Below are 24,377 nucleotides of genomic sequence, written 5' to 3'. Positions count from 1 at the left end.
TAGCCCAGGCCTTCCACGTGGGACCGGGACCCCGGACCCGGACCGCCTAAAATTTTATTAGACAATCAAATACAACCTAAGGAACCATAGTCGCTACCCCACTATGACCGTTCCTATTTTTTGCCATTTTACGGCCATAAAACTGAAATTTCGTCCGATTCCTATATTTCGTGGGCCATAGCTCACGCCTTCCGCGTGGGCCTGGGCTTGGACTTAGAACGCCTAAAAAAAATTTGGACAATCTAATATGACCTAAAAAACCATAGTTATCGCCCCACCATGACCGTTGCTCGTTTTATGGCGTTTTAAAGTCATTAACTAGAATTCGGCCTGATTTCTATATTTTTGTGTGTTATAGCCCACACCTTCCGCCTAGGCTGAGGCCCCCGGACCGGACCGTCAAAAAATTTTCTGAGCCATCAAATATGACCTAAGGAACCATAGTCACTGCAATGCCATGATCGTTGCTCATTTTGTGGCGTTTTAAGGCTATAAAAATGGAATTCTGATCGATTCTCAGATTTTCGTGTGTTATAGCCCACGCCTTTCGCTTGGGCACGGGCCCCCGGATCCTGGCCGCCTAAATTTTTACGGGCCATCAAATACGACCTAAGGAACCATACTCACTGCCTCGCCATGATCGTTCCTCATTTTTTGGCGTTTTACGGTCATAAAACTAGAATTCTACCCGGTTCTAATATTTTCGTATTCTATAGCCCATTCCTTCCGCGTGGGCCCGTGCCCCCTGACACGGACCACCTAAAAATTTTTCGGTCCATCAAATACGAATTAAGGAACCATTGTCACCGCCCCGCCATGACCGTTCTTCGTTTTTTGGCATTTTACGACCATAAAACTATAATTCCGCCTGATTTCTAGATTTCGTGTGCTATAGCCCAGGCCTTCCACGTGGGCCCGAGCCCCCCGACCCACGGTACCTAAAACTTTTTCAGTCAATCAAATACGACCTAAGGAACCATAGTCACCGCCCCGCCATGACCATTCCTACTTTTTTGTATTTTATGGCTATAAATAGGAATTCCGCTTGATTTTTAGATTTTCGTGTGTTATAGCCCACGCCTTCCGCATGGGCCCATACTCGGAACGCCTGAAAAAATTTTGGACCATCTAATACGACCTAAGGAACCATAATCATCGCCCCACCATGACTGTTCCTCGTTTTTTGACGTTTTACGGTCATAAAACTGGAATTCGGCCCGATTTTAATATTTACGTATGGTATAACCCACACCTTCCGCCTGGGCCGGGGCCGGGGCCCCCGGACAGCCTAAATAATTTTTCAGACAATCAAATACGACCTAAGGAATTATAGTCACCACCTCGCCATGATCGTTCCTTGTTTTTTGGCATTTTACGGCCATAAAATCGGAATTCCGCCTGATTCTTAAATTTTTGTATGTTATAGCCCACACCTTCCGCGCGTGCCCGAGCCTCTGGACTCAGACCCGAACTACCTAAAATTTAGACAATCAAATACGAGCTAAAGAACCATAGTCATTGCCCCGCCATTACCGTCCTCGTTTTTTGGCATTTTATGGTCATAAAACGGGAATTTGACCTGATTCTAATATTTTCTTATGTTATAGTTCACGCCTTCCTCGTAGGTCAGGGCCCCCCGACTCGGTCTGTCTTTATACTTTTCGGGCCATCAAATGCGACCTAAGGAACCATAGTCATCACCCCGCCATAACTGTTCCTCTTTTTTGGCGTTTTACAGTCGTAAAACTTGAATTTCGTTTGGTTCTCAGATTTTTGGGTGCTATAGCCCACCGCTTCTACATGGGCCCATGCCCCCGGGCCCGGACCGTCTAATTTTTTAGACCATCAAATACGACCTAAGGAACCATAGTCACCGCCCTGCCATGACCTTCGCTCGTTTTTTGGCGTTTTACGGCCATAAAAATTAGAATTTCGCCCGATTCTCAAATTTTCGTGTGCTATAACTCACGCCTTCTGCGTGGGTCGTGCCCCCGAACCTCTACTATCTAAAATTTTTTTGGGCCATCAAATAAGATCTAAGGAACAATAGTCACTACTCTGTCATGACCGATCCTTGTTTTTTAGCGTTTTAGGGCCATAAAATTGGAACTTCGCTCGATTCCTAAATTTTCGTGTGTATAGCCCACGCCTTTTGCATGAGCTCGGGCGACCGAACCCGGATCACGAAAGATTTAGCCGTCCCATAAAAAATGACCTAAGGAACAATAGTTACTGCCTCGCCAAGACCATTATTCGTTTTTTGGTGTTTTGGACCATAAAACTAGAATTCTGTCCGATTTTTAAATTTTGTGTGCTAATAGCAAATGCCTTCTGCATAGGCTCGGGCGACCAGTCACGGGTCTCCTAAAATTTTGTCGTCCCCTCAAAAACGACCTAAGGAACAATAGTCACTGTCTCGCCATGATCGTTCCTCGTTCTTTTGGCGTTTTAGGGCCATAAAACTGGAATTCCGCCCGATTCCTAGATTTTCTTGTGTTATAGCTCACGCCTTCTGCATAGGACCGGACAACGGGACCCGGATCGCCTAAGATTTTGTCGGCCCATCAAAAACGACCGAAGTAATAATTGTCACTGTCTCGCTATGACCGTTACTCATTTTTTGGCATATTAGGGCCATAAAACTTGAATTCTGCCCGATTTCCATATTTTTGTGTGTTATAGCGCACGCCTTCTGCATAAGCCCGGGCGATCAGAGACCCGAATCGCCTAAAATTTTGCCGACCCGTAAAAAATGACCTAAGGGACAATAGTCACCGCCTTGCCATGAACGTTACTCTTTTTTGGCATTTTAAGGCTATAAAACTGAAATTTCGCCTGATTCCCAAATTTGTGTGTGCTATAGCCCACGCCTACTGCATGGGCCGGGGCGACCGAATTCGGATCGCCTAAAATTTTTCCAGCCCATAGAAAACAATCTGAGGAACCATATTCACCACCCCGCCATGATTGTTCCTCGTTTTTGGTGTTTTACGGCCATAAAACTAATATTCTGCCCGATTTCCAGATTTTCGCTTGTTATAAAACAGGCCTTCCGCGTGGGCCTGAGCCCCCGGACCGCCTAAAAATTTTCTAGACAATCAAATACGACCTAAGTAGCATTAGTCACCACCTCACCATGATCGTTCCTCGTTTTTTAACGTTCTAGGGCTGTAAAACTGAAATTCGACCCGATTTCCAAATTTTCATATGTTATAGCCTACACCATCTGCATGGGTCCGAAAAACCAGACCTGAATCACCCGAAATATTGATTTTTGTCGGTCCATCAAAAACGACCTAAGGAACAATAGTCATCGCCTCGTCAATCGTTCCTCGTTTTTTGGCCTTTTTCTAGCATTTTGGAAAAGAGAACTATCGTTTCCCACTAGCCCAAACCTTCTATAACCATAGCCTACCACCTATCTTCTCTAACATTTCCCTTTTCCTATTGGACTAATAAGGGGAAGGACAAGCTTAACTTTGGAGGGAAATTTCATGTAAGAGTTGTATTAGAAGAACAATAAATCTACCTACTACAAGAACAAGTACCAAATCTAGTTGAATAGTAATGATTAGTAGTGATCGAAACATCATATAGCTTTCCTGCAACAGTTTTCACCAACTGTAAAAAGCTTCAGCAGAGATACTAAACTCGCCTTTCGAATTAACCTCAATTCAGGTTTATTGTGGCAACCGCAATTTATTATAAGCCAATCATTGTAAAGATAAACGGAAAAGGCTTCAATTCAAAACTTAATGCAAGCATTAACAGGAAGAATATACTGAATTGTACCCACTATGCTATTTGTAGACCCATCAATGTACAAGAAAGTGCAAAGAAATCTTAAGGAAATTTATTTACTGTTGTCATCACCACCAAACTGAGTAGAGTTACCATTCCAGAATGTGTTTTTGTCACCAAACTGATTCTCGTCTTCATCATGTTTCAGAGTGTGGATGTTGCTTCCAAAGCGAGATGAAGCTGGCTTCGTACTTCTGTTATTACTTGTGGAAGTTATAGGAGTTTGGTATGGTTTACGTGCCAACGTCTGATTATTCTGAGGTGTGGGGTTTGGACCTGCATGTCATGAGGAGACAGTACTAAATTATCTCAGATTAGCAAAACCAAATTAACATGGCACAAAGGCATTCAACGCATGAATATATAAACATATTATTTCTATGACGAAGCCAAAAATCTATACAAGGGGTTTTAAGAAAATAGAATGTCACACCTTTTTTTTTTTTTTGATAAGGAGAATGTCACACCTTACATTTGAACATGTGACCTAAAGCAATTTTTTAATCTCCTTTACAACTTCACTAGAATTCTCCCGTGTAAAGAAAATTCAACAATTCATATGTAGCCTAAAAAATTCTTTTTACCTTATTTGCACAATGTAATTTACAACATAAGGGATTCAGTTGAACCCCCTTCCTCCTACCTAGTTCTGCCCTATCTTATCCATTTACAAAGAACATTTTTAATAGCATTGAAATAACAAAATCCCAAAACTCAGTTCCAGATAGCTGAGAGTGGATCTCGAAAAGCTCAATAACAAGCTTGTTACTTTATTTAGAACATGGAGAAACAACCACACCGGAGAGTCAAAAGTCGGGCACAAAATCACGAAAAATTGCTTTCACACAATATTAAGAGAAAATAAAGAGAACTTCTAGGAGGGGTAAATTTAGCCGAATAGTACAATTAAGGTTAAATGTAGACGATATCAAAAAGTAGAGGGGTAAATTTGGCCTTTTTCCCTATTTTTATTTCGCATAAATGTTGACCTAAGATGAATTTAAATGGAGAAAAATGGTGAGGAAGGATTCATATCGTCGGCCCCTAACACGTCAATAACTGAAGTGTAGGTGGTGTTGTATAGCAAAGATGCTGGGTAAAGTGTCTGTTAATGTGCGTCTTATAAGAATATTCAAGCAACACAAAAGTTGAACTCTTTACAGGACAAGGTGTCCTGAAGAGGATGGATCAGGAAAGAAGGTTTCTCTTCTTAAGAGTAACACATTAAAAATGAAGAAACTGCATGGAGACAAAGATCCAGAGCTCATTGGCTTAGGAAGGTGATAGAAATACTAGCTTCTTTCCTAAAGTAGCTAATGCACATAAAAGAAGCAACAACACTGACCAGTTAGTGATCCAGGAAAAAATAGTTGTGGAGCCAGGAAGAATCAAGAATGAGATTATTAACTTTTAGCAAAGATTATACATAGAGAAAGAAGAATGGAGACCTGCTAGTAGCTTTGTCAACTGTCTAGTTATAATTGAAGAAGAGAAGGAATGTTTACAAAGGCAACTCTGATAACAGGAGGTTTTTGGCTGCCTGAAGATGTGTGCCTTGGACAAAGCCCCCGGTCCTGATGGTTACAGGATGGGATATTTTATCAAATGTTAGGATGTGTTGAAGCAGGACATTATGGAAGCTTTCTATAATTTTCACTCGCAGGGAATTTCTGAGAAAAGTTCCACCTTACATAGCTCCGATTCCTAAGAAGACAGGAGCTAAAGAGTTGAGAGATTTTGGGCCTATAAGCTTAATAGGCAGTGCTTACAAATTGTTCTCAAAAGTTCTAACAGAAAGACTCAAAAGGGTGATAGATAAATTGGTGGACTCTCAACAGATGGCTTTCACCAAAAGAAGACAAATAATGGATGTTGCTTTAATTGTGTGGATTCTAGAATCAACCAGAAGAAGTCAGGAATTCTTTGTAAATTGGGCATAGAGAAGACTTATGACCATGTCAACCGGAAGATTTTTATTTATCTCAGAGGCATATCTTGGACAATGACTAGTAAGATTACTGAAGTACTCTTTAGCTGGGATGAAGCAGGAGTTGGAGCAAGGGAAAGAGATAGATGGAGATTCGGCCCAACCTGTATCTGGTGGACAACATGAAAACAGCAGCAATGCAGTACAGAAGATCAAACTGAATTGTATAGGCTTTTTTGTTTTAGTGTGAACAGGTTTACACAGAAGATACTGTCTCAATCATAGAAATTCTAGTCTCTTGCGGGGATTACTGGACAGTTTGTCTTCTATTTTTGCTCTCTTGTAAATATGGTTATTAATGTAGCGTTTTTAATATATTCAAATGTTACCATCTCAAAACAAAAGTTCTCACAGAGGTCAAAAAGAAAGGAGCGGAAATTACCATATTGCCATATGCTATTTTGAGAACCCTGAGCAGTGTCTGATGTGTTGGAACTTCCACCAAGATAAGATAAAGGATTCACATACGAAAAGAGCCTTCTGATCATAGAAAAATAGCCTTCATTGAATCCAATTGCTGAATGGTTACTCTCAGCAGAACTGCTTTGACCATGCAATGGTGTAACGTTCACTTTGTTATGACGAACGATTATAAGTGCTTGTCTATTGTGTAAACCCAAATCTGACAATGTTCTATCTAAATCTGTTCCATGTTTTAGGAAAAAAAGATGTCTTTCAGGTATAACAGCAATTTAATGCATACTCTCTAAAGTATCAGGCAATCAAGTAAATGGTATTAATAGCTGTAAAGCTCCAAAAAGAACTATAAGGATCAAATGAGACAGAAAATACGAATATTCTATTACCTCCATCACCAAAAACCTTGCGGGGATAAGGAACTGCTAGATCGTAAGAACCAAAGCTGCTTGTTTGGTTTTTATCAACATAGTCCTTGACCATTCTTAAGGTATCCATGACAAGGAACTTCACTTGTAAACTTGAACCGCTAGGTAATCTAATGTTTAAATAAACATCGTGAGATCTATTTGACGAGGCATCTGAAAAATCAGCTTTCTCAGCAGCTGCACCTTCAACTATTTTTATCTCAGGACCTTTCCTTGCCTTCTTGGCGATCTCTCCGGGAGCTTCCTCATTAGGATACATGAGTTGATCATGCAAATCAGGATTCTCTTTTGACATTGAATATGCACCTATAGTCTTGGTTGAATCTACCCCCACAAGATCAAGTGGCTTTTCTGCTATTGTGATCGCACCGGTAGACTCATTGAACTCGCCAACTCTGGATTCAAAAGCATCAGCTGATCCATGAGAAGCCATGTCAATCACCAAGGAATCTATCTCCTGCAAAGTAGTTAAATTAAAAAATTATGCAGGACAATAGTGAATAAAGGTCTGAAAGCCAGTAAATGGGATTTACTGTAGCAGCACGTCCACGGTCCTCTTCCTCTACTATCTGATTGTTGTTAGACGATGTAGCCATTGAAGATTGTATCTGTGTCTCTGCCTGAGCTGATGAAACTTGAGCATTTGAAGAACTCCCTACTTCAGAGGTTACAGAAGAAGCTCCAGGTACAAGCTCTTTCTTTGAAGCAAGTGCAGCAGTCAAGAAAGTAGCTGTTGTCTCCTGCAGTTAATAATAAAAATTTGATACAAAAGGACCAAGGTCAGATTGCACCTATTTCAAGGACCAACATAATAAACTAAGTGGAGCATCCCAAAATCATGAAGCGGGTAACACTGTAGACCTCTATCATGAAGGAAATTCAGTGCTTCCTAACATGCTAAACAGCAACCCCATGAGCTTAAACCCAAATCTGAACTAATTATTTCAGCCTCCAATTGAGTATGTTATGCTAAACACGGTTTATGAAGTAATGAAATGTAAAAGTGAACAGCTAGCGAAACAACATCCAACCTTCGCATTTTTCCTTCAGATTACAGGGCAGAGTAGGGGAAAAAATGGCAGAGAGAAACATAGGCAAGAGTATTCACCTTATCAACAAGGGGAAAAGGTCATAATTACCCTTGTACTTTGTGAAAAGGTCTACATTACCCTACGTTATAAGTTTGGCTCACTGGTGCCCCTGCCGTTAAACTTTTGGCACACATTTGCCCCTGTGGTTCGTGAAAAGTTTACTTTCACACTTTTTCACTAACGGAGGAAAAGAAAACTCTCTCACAAACCACAGGGCAAATGTGTGCCAAAAGTTTAACGACAGGGGCACTAGTGAGCCAAACTTCAAACGGAGGGTAAATGTAGACCTTTTCGTGAAGTACATGGGTAAATATGGCATTTTCCCTAACAACATTGGTTGAACTGACTTGTCAAACCAATTACAGCAGCAAAGGAGACAAGGATAAACAAATTGAGGGTTTAATTATTTTTGGTTTAGCAGGGATAAGAATAGCAATTTAGAGGCTGATTTTAGATAGCTTTGTAGCTGAATTACAGAAAGCTGTAAGCAATACCCTTGAGAGGATGACTTTGTAGATTTTGAATCACGGAAATGACTTGATTTAGCCACAGCTATAAGGCTATACATGCAGCACATGGATGATAATTGAAGCTCTTGTAGCGAAGCATCGTGAAGAACCAAAGAGCAACCAAATTTGTAGAAATAAATTAACTCTTGATTCTTGAATTCCTGGTTGCCACTTAGCCGAACTGCCTATTCTAAATATCATGCACAAAATTTGCTCCCTCGGTGACTCAAACCCACAACCTAAAGGTTGAAGGTGGAGGCGGAGGTGGCTTTCCACTTAAGCTACCCTCTCTTGTCAGATGATACAAAACTTCTTTTCTTTCCGGTAATTCACATATATTGCACAAAATTTGAACAGTATACAATACAACATAACGAAGACACAAAAATGATGAGGGAAAGTAGCACAAACTCCCCCTGAGGTTTGGACTTGTCACACATACCTTCCTTTTTGGTTTCAAATTTCACACCAAAAAAACCCTTTTTGGTTTTATGAAACAAAACTATATTATAATACACAAAGAGACACTTGATGGATAATGGGTCTGTCTCTATTAAAAAGAAAAGGGGGGGGGGGGGGGGGGCCTGCCTCTATGGTTAATTTTATTCTTTTCTTTTAGTAACTCTATATCCTCATTCAAGTTCTTCAAGTGATTTTTGCTTAATCAAAAAGGTTAATAAAAAAAGAACCAAAAAACTAACAGGTTTTGCAAAATCAAGATAGAAAGGCAGGTTTAAAAGAGAGCAGAAAGCTTTTTCTCATTAAATCTGCATTTTCACTTTTTTTTGTCATTTCTATTTTCATCATCATTGTTTATACAGATAAGGACCAAAATGCTCTTATACTATTGGAACTAGAGCATATTTGCCCTCTGTTTGAGTTTTGGCCCAAAAATGACCTTGTTGCAACCCAACTAGCTCATATATGCCCTTCTAAGTTAACAGACCTCCAGGGGCAATATCCATGTTTAAAAATTATTTTTTTGCTTAAATTGAGCTCCACATTGGAAACCCCCCAACCCCCTTCCCACATAGGTCTAATATTTAGATTCTTCTCTTCCATTAATAAAATCTCTTCTTGCTTCTTCATCTTGAAATCATTGTGCGAAATTCCATTTTCAATGTCTGAAGCGTCCATGTGGTGTTTCTCTCTCTTCGGAAATTGAGCTTTGAACCTTCGAAGTCACTAATCGAGTTCAGAAATGGTCTCTTCGACTTATCATGCAGCTAGATATCCCTTGGGTAGAGAAGTTCCGACCCGCCAAGGTATAGGACGTTGTGAGCAACGAAGATGCTGTCACCTGGGGCTCCAAGTTATTGTTCGCGATGGCAACATGCCCGATCTTATCTTAGCCATAAGCAATTTCCCACTTTCCCTTTTCCACATTTTCATCCCAATTTTGCTACTTTTTTTAATGAAAAACATTGGTAAATCTTTATGTTTAACAAAGACTAACTTTTGCTCCATTTATGGATAATAAGAAACTTTTATTTTTCTGGGTTTGAGGTTTTACGTAGAGGTTAATACAGTGATAGACCCATCTTCTAATGGTTCTCGATTTGGCTGGTCTTTTACGTAGGGTTTTTCGCAAGTTTCAACTATGTTATATGCTATTCCCACTATTTACGTTTGAACTATGAAGATAAGGAAGTGAGGAGGACTTTTGTCAATTGAGGAGAAGAATTTGATATTAGACGTGTGTGTGGTTGGGGGGAGTGGTTCGAATGTGGAGCTCATTTTAAGCATTATTATTTTAAACATGGATATTGAGGTCTGCTAACTCGAACGGGCATATATGAGCTAGTTGGGTAACGGCAAGGTCCATTTTGGGCCAGAACTCAAACGGAGGACAAATATGCTCTATTTTCAATAGTATAAGGGCATTTTTGGCCCTTCTCCGTTGTTTATATAATTTAAGAAGTCAAGGGGCATGATACTTTATAAATAAAGAAGTTGAGTAGCATGAATCTAAAGATATGCATTAAGATAAAATAATTATTAAATAAATAGAAAAAAGCAAAAAGCTTACCAGAAAGTAGAGGAAAGATTTGTTTAAAACAAAAGAGAATACAACAGAGTAGCAAAGAGAAGTCCACAAGCTGAAGTAGCAAAACAAGAGAATGTGCACACCAGAAGAAAAAGAAGAAAGACTAGAGGCAAACAAAAAGAAAACAAAAGAAGCACATCAAAAGAAATAGAAAGACAGAAGTAATATAAAAGTCATTGCAAACTAGACTAAAAAATAACAAGTCAAAGAAAACACTGATGTTTACATGGAGAGGTCTCCTAACACAGATATAGCCTCTATGTTTTTCTTCTCCTTCCCTTTCCTTCTTCTAAAGAACCATCCACAGAAAGAACACTTCTTGCTAAAGATAATTTTCCGCCTACCACGTATACCATCCAAAGCGCACGTCTCATCTTGTAACCACTCACAAAAGTGATGTTTTGCAATGCTTCACTTTTAAATGAAAATGTTTTCTTTTTTTGAATATGTAAATGGAAATGAAATTTAGCTATAATTCATTCTCGTTTTTCCTTCATTATGAAACTAATAATCCATTGACGTAATGGGAATAACTCTGCCTACAAAAGAAAACAATGTTAACAAAAACAAGATTCTTCATTTGTGATACAATGCATCACTTTGTCCAACTAGTTTGTTGCTGAAAATGTGTGGACATTTGGAGATGAATAGTGCGTGTGATAACATGGGTTAGAGAGAAGGTCTGCTTTCTCTCTAAAACTCCAACCACCCGAAATTCAAATCTACAAACACTGTCACCACATTTCCCTCAAATATTCTGACTACAACCCAACATTATATCCTCCTCTTCCAGTTATTCCAATAAAGTTCCTCAACATCTCAAACAAGTAGGTTGACTCAAAAAAAGATTTCGACTAAGTGAATCCGGGAAGAAAGAAACCATAGTTTTGAGTCGATCCAGGATGAGGTGGCTGTTGTTAGGGTGGGGGATCCTCAGTATTTTATGGAGACTTTATTGTCACTAGACATATAATGAAAAGAAGCAAAAACATAAGAATATTCAGAAAATAATAGAACTATCAGATTTCATTGAAGATTTAGAGCTAGTAGAGTGTAGACTCCCCCCTCTGGATGGGGCACAAGAATAATTCTGTGTATCCCACTTAAAGGGGAATATTTTTTTTTATGGATTAACATGTAATTTTCTACCGATTCAACACAAGTCACAATTCTAGCAATTACTCACACTCACAATGCAGAATCTAGTTGTCTAAAAAGTCTTAAAAGAATGGCTCAAAACAAGTAATCCCCTCCATTTTGCTCAGTGTAAACTGTAAAGCTAGTAGTCTCCTAGTAAAACCATCCATCACGACTATTGGGAACAAAATCAAGAAATTCAGATAATATCTCCAGCACCAGAACAAAATTCCATGGCAATAAAGACCATGACATCATAAATACCTGAACATGAAGACTTAACCACGCCTTCTCAAGACTAGATGCAAGATTATCAGCAGAAACAAAACCCTCTGAAAAATTAGATACAGAATTAAGAAACCAGAAAGAGACACAACAAGTCAGTTACATCTCAAACAGCTAACCATACCATGTTGCCAAAGTTGAACACCATTGTATCCAATAGCTGTAATACAAGGGGCGGCCTTCTGTGGATCTATGAAGATCAATGTAAGGATATATCTACGTGAAAAGTGCATAGCAACAGCATGACATTGACAGCAAGATTTGCCCAATTTTAAGACTCTCAAGCAAGAAAGAATTCACAAAGTTTTAAATGGTTTTGACAAGATTCCCATGGTAGACCGTTGTCAATACTGAACTCCTCAATTTTCATACTAAAGCAGGTTTTCCATGTATTACGAGAGGAACATTGCTAATAAATATAAAGGGTAAACACGTGTTGAAGTACTTGTACTCTGGAAACTATGCATAACATTTCTTTTCTACTTCTCCCACTGTGTATTGAGGAGAGGTGATTAGGCATGATATGACGATTTTCAGCTTACAGCATGACCCTTAATAGGAGGTTGTAGAAGTCGAAGCTTAGGGTAGAAGGTTAGTAGGCAGTAAAGCGTATTTCCCTTACATACCGGTACCTTTAATATTACTCTAGTTGTGGCCTATTCTTGGATTCATACTATTACCTGATATTGTTTTTATTTTGGTTTGTTAATATCCCGCTATTGTTGTTGTTTCCTCTCCATGACTTGTTCATTTTTTATATTACATTTCTTTAGTGTTGATATTGTGCTTACCTGAGTCAAGGGTCTATCGGAAACAGCATCTTTACCTGCACAAGGTAAGGATAAGGTTTGCGTACACAATACCCTCCCCAGACCCCCACTTGTGGGAATATACTAGGTATGTTGTTGTTGTTGTTTGTTCTCCCACTGTCTTTGCCCCTTCCAAGTTCGAATAGTACAAGTCCATATTTAAAGAAGATAAACTAGTACCCGGACCCAACAAATCATTCAAAACGGGATATGCATTTGAATATGCATACAAAAATAAGGTGAAGAAATAAGTCCATTGTGCCCAATTATAGAAATAACTACTACATTTATGCACCTGAAACTTTATCTACCAGGCCTCATGCAAAACACCCTCCCAAGTTAGCACAAGGGAGAAAGTGTAATCAAAATTCTTTAGAATACAATTCATCGTTACCCCTTTCAATCTTCTTGCATCAATTGATTCTTTTTTCTTTAAGAATGAGTAATTATATCATTAACATTGCACCAAGAAGATGCAGTCAAAAGCATTTACAGATCAAGATCAAAAGTATGTCCCTTTTCTATTCCTAGAGAGATCCTATCAAGTCTTTTTTGGGGTAATTAAAGATGTTATTACCAAGTGGAACTATGTACAGAACAAGTAAAGCAAACTGAAGTGTGACATCATGACTCTGCTCGAAGCTTCTTTAACTAACGCCATTTACACAATTTCAGCTAGAAAACCTCAATAAAACCAGGTCCTAGAATTCCTTGTTTATGTTATCCAGCGTGAGCTCCATGGTACTCCTAGAAGAAAAATATCCCCACCCTCTCAGATTACGTGCAATTAATAGCCAAAGAAAAGAGAACTCCCTGCACCGACAAAGAGAGGGATGTGTAGAAAAAAAGAGAAATAAAAAGAAGAATAGCAAGTATGTCAAGGTTTAAGAAGGGAGGAAGAAGCTAGCTACAGGGTAAAGGATACACAGTGCTGAGAAGTTTTTGGCATCAGTACTTTCTTCTAGGATGTGCAACAAAATGCAGTATTTTGATATAGAATCAGCAACCTGAGCAATTACAAGAAGGACGAGAAAGTGAACTCACTATCCAAGGGCCAAAAGTATCAAATCTAATAACATTCTAGGAAGCGACAGCGTAAGGATAAATCTACTCTTGGGTCCGGCCAAGTTGATGCGTCCAATTGGTTTGATTCCATATTGCCACCTAGGACACAAATTTAAAAAATACAATCAGGATGACAAGTATAATGATTTTTGCATTTCATAAGCATCAAAGTCATTTCTCATATACCCAATCCCTCTCACTAAAGAACTAAGAAAAGAATAAAGTAAAAGGATAAAGTAAGAATGACAAATATATTTTGCAAGAATATATGCTGAAGATAACACAAAAACAGGAAAAGCAAAATTAGTTTTTTTTTTTTGGTTGTAATAGGAACTTTTCATTCATTAACTAATACTATTACATATAGTAAGAGTCCTGTTGGGCTCAGTCATTGGTACTGCCACCATATTGTCGACATTAGTTATTAAATTCTTATGATGATTCTTGTAAAATCAGCTAATTATTCTTGTAAACAGCTCCATATAGCATCTGTATGAAAAAAATTTAACAATTCACCCTAATTCACGAAGTCAGAAAATGGACCCGCCAATTAGACTATTTTGTTATCCTCAACAATGTCGCTAGGTAATGCAATGTCCTTGGGAAATTGTGGAATAGTAAATTATCAAAAATGATTTTAACATTTTCTCCTACAGTAAGCAATTTTATTCAAAGAGGATTAAACTTGATTGAATATACAACCTCCAACAACTTACTACTCATTTTTCATCATGTGTACTTTGTTAACAATTGGTATTCCATTGCATTAATTGTTTAAGCAATGGGTGAATTATGTAAAACTGCATATTGCATAATAAAAAAAATTCAAAATTAAGCAAGTAAAGGGTAACTAAAGCAGCCTATCCCATCTGCACTTCTTCTATCCTTCTACCAACATGGAATATATAGTATTAGATATTGTTCAGGAAGATGTTGTGATGGCACCTCAAATCCAAAGCACTCACTCACAGCTAAATGCTTGCTCAACATTTTTTTGCAGGACAAAATTGTCCCCACTAAATGGCAGTGGACACTTTTTTTCTGGACAAAATTGTCCCCACTAAATAGTACGGGACACTTTTGGATTTATAAGCACTCTTGTTCAAGATTGAGATATTATTTTGGGGCAAACAATGCTCTTGATTTTGTTCTTTTGTAACTATGCCTCTTGTAACTTTGCATCTTCTTGATGCATTTTTTTAATGAAACACATTACTTCATCCAAAAAAAAGATATTGTTCAGGACAAACAGATTAAGTTGCAATCAAACGCTTCCATTTTCAGTTGAGTGGGAGAATATGTTTCCCCGGGTCAGTCAATAACAATTATCTTGAGTCTAACCACTACCATGTTACCCTAGAGTCCAGCCGAGCTACTAGGGAACCTGCTGTCATTCTATGTCTTCAACCTTGGTGCAACATCACCCAAATCTCTCTAACATCAGGTTCTTTTAGGACACTAATGGAAACTATAGCATAAATAAATTGCAGAGAAATGGAAACTATTTACCTGAAACATAAACCAGAAAAAGCTTCTTCTGCTGCTTGGCTTCAGCGATGGCTTCTATAATAGAACCATTGAACACAAGTGAAGATAAAGGTCGCTCCATCTATTATAAGAGGAAAATATAAACTTCATTATTCCTTCATGATGATATGATCCAGCTTCAGGGTGACAAAGAAAGATTAAGATTCTACAGAAAAGAAAGTAACAAAAAAGAAATAAGCAAAGACAAAGAAATACTCATAGAATCATCCATAATTCAAACAAAAGTACACAAGACAAACACAGGCCTGTGCAAAAAGTAGATCTTAGAGATCTATGAATGACTTCAAAACTATATTTGTAAATTCTAATTTTTTGAGATTCTAACATTAGTGAAGAAAAGCAAGAGACTCTAACATGGTAAAGGACTTTGTTTCCTTATGATGCAGCAGTAATCTACTCAAGTTTGGCTTACCAATAATTGGTATCCCCATTAACAAGCACTTTATCTCTGATTCTCCACAAGATAGGCGAATGAGGCTTTTTTTTTTTTTGGGGGGAGGGGGGGGAAGGGGGGAATCTCCTCAAGTAGAAACACCACTATTGCTGACTTGAGAAATATTCAAACAGGAAAAAAATCTGACAGTCTTTTTTTTTTTTTTTTTTTATGAAATAAATTGTTGTATTAAAAGGCATCAAGAAGATGCAAGAGTACAAGGAGCTACTTACAAGAAGTAGATATACAAAAATAACAAAAGTGAGTTGCTAGCCCTATACAATGTCTGACAGAGTGTTATAGCGATAGCATCGATTAGTCTTAAACAAAATGAGTGCAAAATGAAGACTTCTGAATTAAAATATTACATTGACCTTTGCTTCGACCTCACTGTACGATTGAACTTCGGCCTAAAGCCCATAACAATACCAAAATCAGCGGGTTAAAATTGAGTATCCAAACTATTGAATGTACTTTTCTCCTTTGGTTCCTATTGATATGGTTTAGTGGGTTTTAGAAGCGTATTTCTCCTCAAATGTTTCGTTGAGAAGAATCGACTCCCTCTATCATCTATCCCAAGTTTGGGTCACTTTGATATTTCTAGAAAGGGAAGTTATACGTATATTTTTTTTCTTTTAAATTTCTGCTTCGCTTGTAGGTGAACGGCTATGATCCTTGGGCAACATTCTATTACAGAAGGAAAACTTCACTATTACTATGGAACATAGATATTTGTGCTCACCCCAAAGAAAATTATCCTCCCTCTCTCTTAACTCTTCGAGAACTTTTTCCTTTTCTTCCTCTTCTTTTCTCCCCTCACACTTCTCTCCTTCCTCCTAATTTGCCGATGATCAGCTTTTTGACGATCTCCTTCAAACTACCCATGAACAGGAAATCTTCATCGATGGTAACAAATCTTTTGAGATCAACGAAAGGTCATTAGAATCTAATATTTGGTGAATAGATTGAAAGCAAACCTAGTTTTGTTAGCAATATCTTCATCAATTTTTTCTTTTGGCCTCGAGAGATATGGAAAGGAAAAGACCACTCTTCTATGGGTCTATCAAGTCTTTCTTCTGGCCTCCGAGAAATATAGAACGGTCATCAATAAGTATACAACCAGGGAAAACTTCTTAGATATCTCAGGTTTTCAGAATTTCAACAGATTTGGGTGAAACATGAGAGTTGTTAAGTCCTCAAATTTTAGAAGAAGAACAACCATTATATTCTCCACCAATGTTGGCAGGTCAGACTTTGCTAATAAGTTATGGAGGTTTTCTGAAGGTTCTACCAATTTAATCCACAAGCCAGCACCAAAGAGTTTCACAAATACTACCAAGATCCCTGCTGGACCACCAACCTTGTTCTTCCAAAAATATCTGATTCTGATGGTTTTGAATCTCTACTAATGATGATTCTACTCATTCAAGACAATTTTTCCTTAAAAGATGTCTTGTGGGTAGCCCCAAGCTTTGGCCTAGTGGTAAGAGTGTAGCGGGTGATGTGCGGTTAAGCACACGTCACGGATTAAAACCCTACTGCGTACAAAAACTTGTATTTAAATGGAGAAGGATAGAGGAGAACACTTTATCCAACAAGTTTCGAATTGTGCATCACTGGCCCTCAAGGACTTCTTGATTATCGAAACAAAACAAAAAAAAGAAAAAAGAAAAAGAAATCGGGTACTTTTCTGCCATTAAAGCTCCCTCTTTAATGGACATTCTCTCATGGGCCTTCAGAAAGTGGTAGGTTTATGCCAATGTTGAAGAAATTTCAACAATTGCTTTCTCCTGGAATGTCTTTCTATGGATGGTGTTTCCCATATTTTAAGTTTGGACTGGTGCAAAGGTGGACATTGAGTAGGGCTACGATGGTAGTAATCTGACCTTGGTCTCTTAGGGAAAACCGTAAGATCGTCAATACATGGGTTAAACTTATTAACGTTCCTGAACATATCTGTCGAAGGTTTTTTCAACGATCGAAAAAGTTTAGTAGGTTGACGGTGATTGACCAGCTCACAGTTGACAAAAGTGTCCTCAAATGGGCCAAAATCCAAGTTAGAAATCCCCTACTAATCCTCAAAACTTTGTAAAGTTCAATGTTGACGGAAGAGAAATAGGACCCCCCTTCATACTACCTTTGTTGATCCTCCATCATCAACCAAATGAAGAAACAATGTTTTATAGGGTCCAAAATGTGGTCCTTTAGATATTGATGATGGAATAGTTTTTTCTACACCGCCTTAAACATGTAACACATCCCTTCTCACATGGCAGAGGTTGAATTTTCAAATTAAACAGTTTCAAGCCGGAGTCAATCAGATTAGGCGGTGCCCGTATTTCACCTCATTCCTTTGGACCTAACCATTTTGCTCAAGCCCACAAATCCATAAGCCTTAAACCCATATTCCCACTTAACCAAAAAATCCCTCTCCAAATCTCTTTCTTTTGGACTTAGTCCCTGTAACCAAACTGAACCTTAAAAACTCCCTCATTGTCTCCTCACTCTGACTTAACCCATCAACCTACAGTAACCCACTTCCCCCCTCAAACACTTCTCCGCCTTGAATAATCTTTGTTCATTTCATTATGAATACATTTAGCTCCATTCAAGTCCTCAGTCAACCCCCTTTTTTAATCCCACTTCTCAAGTGAGTCTCTCTTTCTTGTTCTGGTTTCATCTCTTACCAGTTGCCAGTAAATTTAAACACCACCTTCAGATTTCTAATTCAGCTCATATGGACATCAAGCACTCCAGAATTTCTCACCCTCTCCGTCTGTCTTCCTTCACCTGTGAAAGCAATACCCATAGTCTTCAAATGGGAGAGATTTAGGATATCACTCCAATGCCTTTTATTGAAAATAAACTTTCACAACCACGACGTGATTATGTAACAAACAATCCAATTATTTTTGCCCTTTAAATTGGAAAGTTGTTACCAAAGATAAGAGCATGGTGGTCTTGATATTAAGAATCTTAAGAGACACAATAAAAGTCTCTTAATGAAATGGCACTGGAGATTCGGCCTGGAGAAGAATGCATCAATGCACTCAGGAGGAGAATATTGGTGAAAACATTCACTCTTGAAGGTCCTTGGCACACTAATATCTCAAAGGTTTCATAGTAAGTATTGGGATAATTTTACGGCACACACGGTCTTCTACTTGCTAATAGAAGAAAAATCAGACTTTGGAAGGATGCATGGTTGGGTCATACCCTCTAAAAGACCTCTTCTCTTTCCAGATATTTTCTGCCTAGCTTCACTTCATGATGGCTCAGTTGCTGAATTTTCCTCTCCACAAGGTTGGAATCTATTTCTGAGGAGGACTATTAGTAACTGGGAAGTAGAAAGGATAAGTCTCTTATCTCAACGTTTGAGCAATTTGGTTTTGGACCTATATAAGCATGCTGATATCAAATGGAAAGACATCTTAAGGGCCTCCTCTTAGTGCAGTCAAGCAACAAACTGTTGGAGTCTACCAACAACATAAGCTTCTGCCCATGGAAGAAGATTCGCTTTGACAAAGCCCCCTCCCCCCCACCCAAAAAAGTAGCTTTGCTTCTCTTGGTTGGTGCCTAGGGAGGCATGCCTCACCCAATCAAATCTACAGAAAAGGGGAATTCAACTTTCTTATAGATGTCCTTTGTATGAAGAGCATTCTGAAGATATCCACCACCTCAGTTTGCATTACAGATCACAAGTCAATGTCGGAGCATTTTTTTGCAATTCTTGACATGAGTTGGACAATGCCAAACTCCATCGCAAATCTTCTGTTATGCTGGAAAAAAGAGGGACTACAACAACAACAACAACAACCGCCCAATGAAATCCCACAAGTGGGGTCTGGGTGGAAAAAAGAGGGACAATACAAGAGAAATCAGAAAACTTGAAACAATATACCTCAACTCACCTGATGGACTCTTTGGCTTGAAAGAAACAACATAATTTTTTAAGACAAAAGAAAGAATATACTTACTTATACATAGATCTATTTCTTTGTTAGGTTTTGGTGCAACTCCCCCTTGTATATGATGTATATTTAGTACTAGATATGATAGAGGAATTGCACAATCTGTAATTATTCCTTGTAGCACTTTATTACAGCAAGTTTACCATTTATAAAATCTTCTCATTGCTTATCAAGGAAAAATAAAAATTCACATTCTTCTTATTCTAAATAAGAACAAAGGAAAATTGAGTAAAATCTGAAATTTCACATCAATTATGAAGGCAGCGTGAGTCGCAAGAAAGGCAGGAAAGTCCCATCAACATCCTTCTTGCCATAACATTGGCATTGCCGACATTTTGTTTCTTCGAGAGGCAAATTCAACAATGGGATCCGAAAATGGCAGGCCAGCTTTTGGCTAACAGATGGTCTTATTTTATTTCTTTGGAAGCGGATGGATTTTAAAAAAGGCGTGTTTTATATGGGATAGATGGGTATGACAGTCGAGGTAATACTAAAAGGCTATATCTCTTTATCTATTTCATTATCTAATGGAGCAAAAAAAAATTGTTGTGACATTTATGGCGTATATGCCCCTAATAATAGAATGGAGAGACAGGAATTGTGGCTCGAACTCTCGGTTGTTATGGTTTATATGATGGGCCTCCGGTCTTATGCAGGAATTTCAATGTTACTAGATTCACATTCAAAAGAAGGCACAGTGATCCTATTGAAGTGTGTGACCATCTCAACTAAAAGATTAAGCCGTTAGAAAGAGCACAGTTTTATTTATTTAATTATGTCTTCAATACGCCCCTCCAAGTGCGGGCTTCATTCTTGTTGATGAGCCAAGGACGTGGAAATACTTAATTGATGATAAAAGCAATGGACAGATACACTGATTTGTACAAGGCATTACCCTACTATGGTAAGCTATAGATAAAATCAAACTAAGTTTCCAAACTGCACACATATACTAACCCTTAACTTGTTGAATTCCAACTAACTTAAGCTTCCAAATTAATTGGAGCAAAATTTGGAATATACAATTGGATCAAAAGAAGACATGTATATTTTGCTTCATTCTAAGATATCTTTGTTAACATATCAATCAGATGTAGCAAAAAAACATTATTACCAATGTGCCAATTTATATACCACTTTTCTATTTAGGATTTTCAAAAGTGTTAGACACTACTTGACAAATAACATTATTAACACAACTTTCATGAGTTTCAACAATGCAAATACATTTGACTAATCCGTTTTATACTTTGATGTAATGTTTCATCCCGTCCAATTGACGTTTAATATTCTCTTCTACTACTACTTATATGTCATAACTATTTGAAATTTAAGATAATTGAGTAATCATCATCTGGCCTCAGGTGCCAAAATCGTTCCCTCCGATCGTGCTAGATGATTTCAATTTCCACCGGTCCATCAAACAACATGACAGAAAAAAAAAACTGAAAGAAAAACTAAATTCAACTTGATAAAACGGATTGAGGGTTTTTGTATCCTGAGAGAGGGCAAAAAGGAAATTCGGGAAGGGATGAGAGAAAGAAAAGGTAAACTCACAACTTGACTTCGCCGGAGAAAAACGTTAGCTTCGTCGAAACAAAATCAATGGGAATTCGGGTCGTAATTTAATGTGAATATTCTTTGTGGCAGGGGTGTTATAACACAAGGAAACCCCGTAAATACGAATTTATTGTTATAAATATATTATATTATGAATGTTCATTTACTATCCTTTATAAATGAGCTTCTTGGAAACGTTTATTCATATGGGTGGGACTCCCGTAAATATGTTTATCTATTTAGTACTCTATTTTCGGTACCCGGTTATGGATAAATATTACCCCGGTAAAAGATTATCCATATCGGGTATAATAAGTTTATCCTTTCAGTACCCAGTTATGGATAAACATTACCCCGATAGAAGATTATCCATACCGGGTATAATAAGTTTATCCTTTCAGTACCCAGTTATGGATAAACATTACCCCAGTAAAAGATTATCCATATCGGGTATAATAAGTTTATCCTTTCAGTACTCCGTTATGGATAAACATTGCTCTCAGTAGAAGATTATCCATATCTGGTATAGTAGCAGCTTACACAACAGCTTCCTTTCTTCTATAAATAGAAGAGATTTCAGTTCATTATGTACATCAGTTTGAATTCGAATAATATAACAGTTTCTCTCTATACTTGTCTTTACTTTACAGTCTTTATTTTATAACACGTTATCAGCACGAGACTCTGACATCTCGAGCAAATACTTTGAAAGTATTAGAGGTAAGAACTTTCTTTTCCTAAATAATGTCAAATCTTTCTAAACTTGAATTTGTAGCCCTAGATATATCGGGCAAAAGCTACATGTCTTGGGTGATTGATGCTGAAATTCATCTTGATGCGATGGGTCTGGCAGACACCATCAAGGATAAAAATCAGGCATCAAACCAAGACCGTGCCAAAGCAATGATATTCATACGCCATCACCTTGATGAGGGCCTGAAAATGGAATATCTCACTATTAAAGATCCAGTCATACTGTGGAATAATTTGAAAGATAGATATGACCACCTGGAGATGGTCGTTCTTCCACATGCACGTTATGATTAGACTCATCTAAGGCTACAAGATTTTAAATCTATCAGTGAGTATAATTCTGCTATGTTCAGAATTATTTCCCAATTGAAATTATGTGTTGATAATATTACTTATCATGATATGTTGGAGAAAACTTTCACCACTTTTCATGCCTCGAATATGCTCCTGCAGCAGCAATATCGAGAGATGGGATTTAAAAAGTATTTTGAACTTATCTCACATCTTCTTATAGCAGAGCAACATAATGGGCTATTAATGAAAAATCATGAAAGTCGACCTATTGGTTCTTGTCCATTCCCTGAAGTGAATGAGACGAACTTCCACCAAGCTAAACGTGGAAGAGGTCGTGGCCCCAGTCGTGGTCATGGCCGTGGTCGGGGAAGAAACCCCAATCATGGTAATAATAATGCACCAAAGAAGCCTCCTCACCACCAGCAGTGGAAAAGGAAGGAACAAAAGCATGAAGCGGTGCAAGCGCCAAATGCAGAAAATGCATGCTATAGATGTGGAGGAAAAGGGCACTGGTCACGTACTTGTCGTACGCCAAAGCACCTGGTTGAGCTTTATCAAGCCTCCCTGAAGAAGACATAGAAAAATGTTAAAACAAATTTTATTTCTGAAGATAATTTAAACTTCATGCATTTGAATGTAGCTGATTACTTTGCACTCCCAGAAGGAGAAACAAGTCATGTAATCGGTAGTGAATCTGTAGAAATGTAAATATTTTAATTTTTGTTGTTTGTAATAGATAGTATGGTTATGTAATTGTTGTACATAAATAAAAGTTATGCTTTGATAATGATGTTTACTATAATATATTTTATTTATGTTATTTTGAAGAATATGAATAACCCTCAAATTATGTTTGGATCAAAGACAAATCATGAAGATATTTGTGTTATTGATAGTGGAACAACTCATGTCATATTCAACGATCAGAAATACTTTTCTTATTTGCATAAGGAAAAAGCAAATGTTTCAACAATTTCTGGTAATATAAGTTTGATTGAAGTCTCCGGAAGAGCCATAATATTTCTATCTAAGGGAACAAAACTTATTATAGACAATGCATTGTTCTCCTCTAAGTCCCGAAGAAACTTGTTGAGTTTTATAGATATCCGCCGAAATGGGTATCATGTTGAGACAATAGATGAAATGAACAGGGAATATCTTTGTATTACAAAGAATATTTCTGGCCAGAAATGCATTGTAGAAAAGTTACCAACTTTATCTTCTGGCTTATACTATTCAAAAATTAGTACAATTGGAACACACTCTATCGTAAACCAGAAGTTTACGGATTCAAATACTTTTGTGCTTTGGCATGGCCGTTTGAGCCATCCTGGATCAATAATGATGAGACGAATTACTGAAAATTCGAGTGGGCATCCATTAAAGAACCTGAAGATTCTTACAAATGATGAATTTTCTTGTGATACTTGTTATCAAAGAAAAATGATCACTAGACCATCACCAATGAAGGTTGGTATTGAATCCCCTGCCTTTTTAGAGCGTATACATGGGGATATATGTGGACCTATTCACCCACCAAGTGGGTTGTTTAGATATTTTATGGTCCTAATAGATGCATCTTCAAGATGGTCTCATGTGTGCCTACTATCATCTTGCAACCTGGCTTTTGCAAAGCTATTAGCCCAAATAATTCGATTAAGGGCACAATTCCCAGATTATCCTATAAAGGCTATTCGCCTTGATAATGCTGGAGAATTCTCATCTCAAGCTTTTGATGATTATTGTATATCCGTTGGGATAAAAGTTGAACATCCTGTAGCTTATGTTCATACTCAAAATGGCCTTGCAAAGTCATTTATTAAACGCCTGCAATTGACTAGCAAGACCACTACTTATGAAAACAAAATAGTCCACTACTGCTTGGGGCCATACTATCTTACATGCAACATCACTTATCCGTCTCAGACCGACACATTATAATAAATATTCTCCGTCACAATTAGTTTTGGTCATGAACCAAATATTGCCCATCTACGAATTTTCAGATATGTTGTATATGTGCCAGTAGCATCACCACAACGTAGTAAGATGGAACCACAAAGAAGGATATGAATATATGTTGGGTTTGAATCACCCTCTATTATTCGCTATCTTGAACCATTGACAGGAGATTTATTTACTGCTCGATTTGTAGATTGTCGGTTTGATGAAACAAATTTTCCATAATTAGGGGAAGAGAAAAAGGAAATCAAAAGAGAAATCATGTGGAAAATTTCATCAT

General features: G+C 37.8%; 1 protein-coding gene across 2 annotated transcripts; it reads right to left on the bottom strand.

Moving 5' to 3' along the window:
* Window positions 1-3,719: 3,719 nt before the first annotated feature.
* LOC107802366 (plant UBX domain-containing protein 11) lies at window positions 3,720-21,229 on the bottom strand. Of its 2 annotated transcripts, XM_016625846.2 has the most exons (10): window positions 21,086-21,229; window positions 15,086-15,185; window positions 13,623-13,675; window positions 13,437-13,518; window positions 11,827-11,892; window positions 11,682-11,749; window positions 7,167-7,373; window positions 6,595-7,090; window positions 6,171-6,431; window positions 3,720-4,077 (listed from the first exon to the last, which is right to left on the bottom strand). In XM_016625846.2, the coding sequence occupies exons 2-10, from the start codon at window positions 15,183-15,185 to the stop codon at window positions 3,854-3,856; spliced, it is 1,557 nt and encodes a 518-aa protein (XP_016481332.1). In that variant the 5' UTR covers window positions 21,086-21,229; the 3' UTR covers window positions 3,720-3,853. The 2 variants fall into 2 exon arrangements, with proteins under 2 accessions (XP_016481332.1, XP_075112947.1); XM_075256846.1 differs by lacking the exon at window positions 21,086-21,229 and having other exon boundaries at window positions 15,086-15,204.
* Window positions 21,230-24,377: the final 3,148 nt, after the last annotated feature.

This window comes from Nicotiana tabacum, chromosome 7, assembly GCF_000715075.1.
Source record: "Nicotiana tabacum cultivar K326 chromosome 7, ASM71507v2, whole genome shotgun sequence".
Lineage (NCBI taxonomy): Eukaryota > Viridiplantae > Streptophyta > Magnoliopsida > Solanales > Solanaceae > Nicotiana > Nicotiana tabacum.
This window is presented reverse-complemented; position numbering and strand designations above follow the sequence as displayed.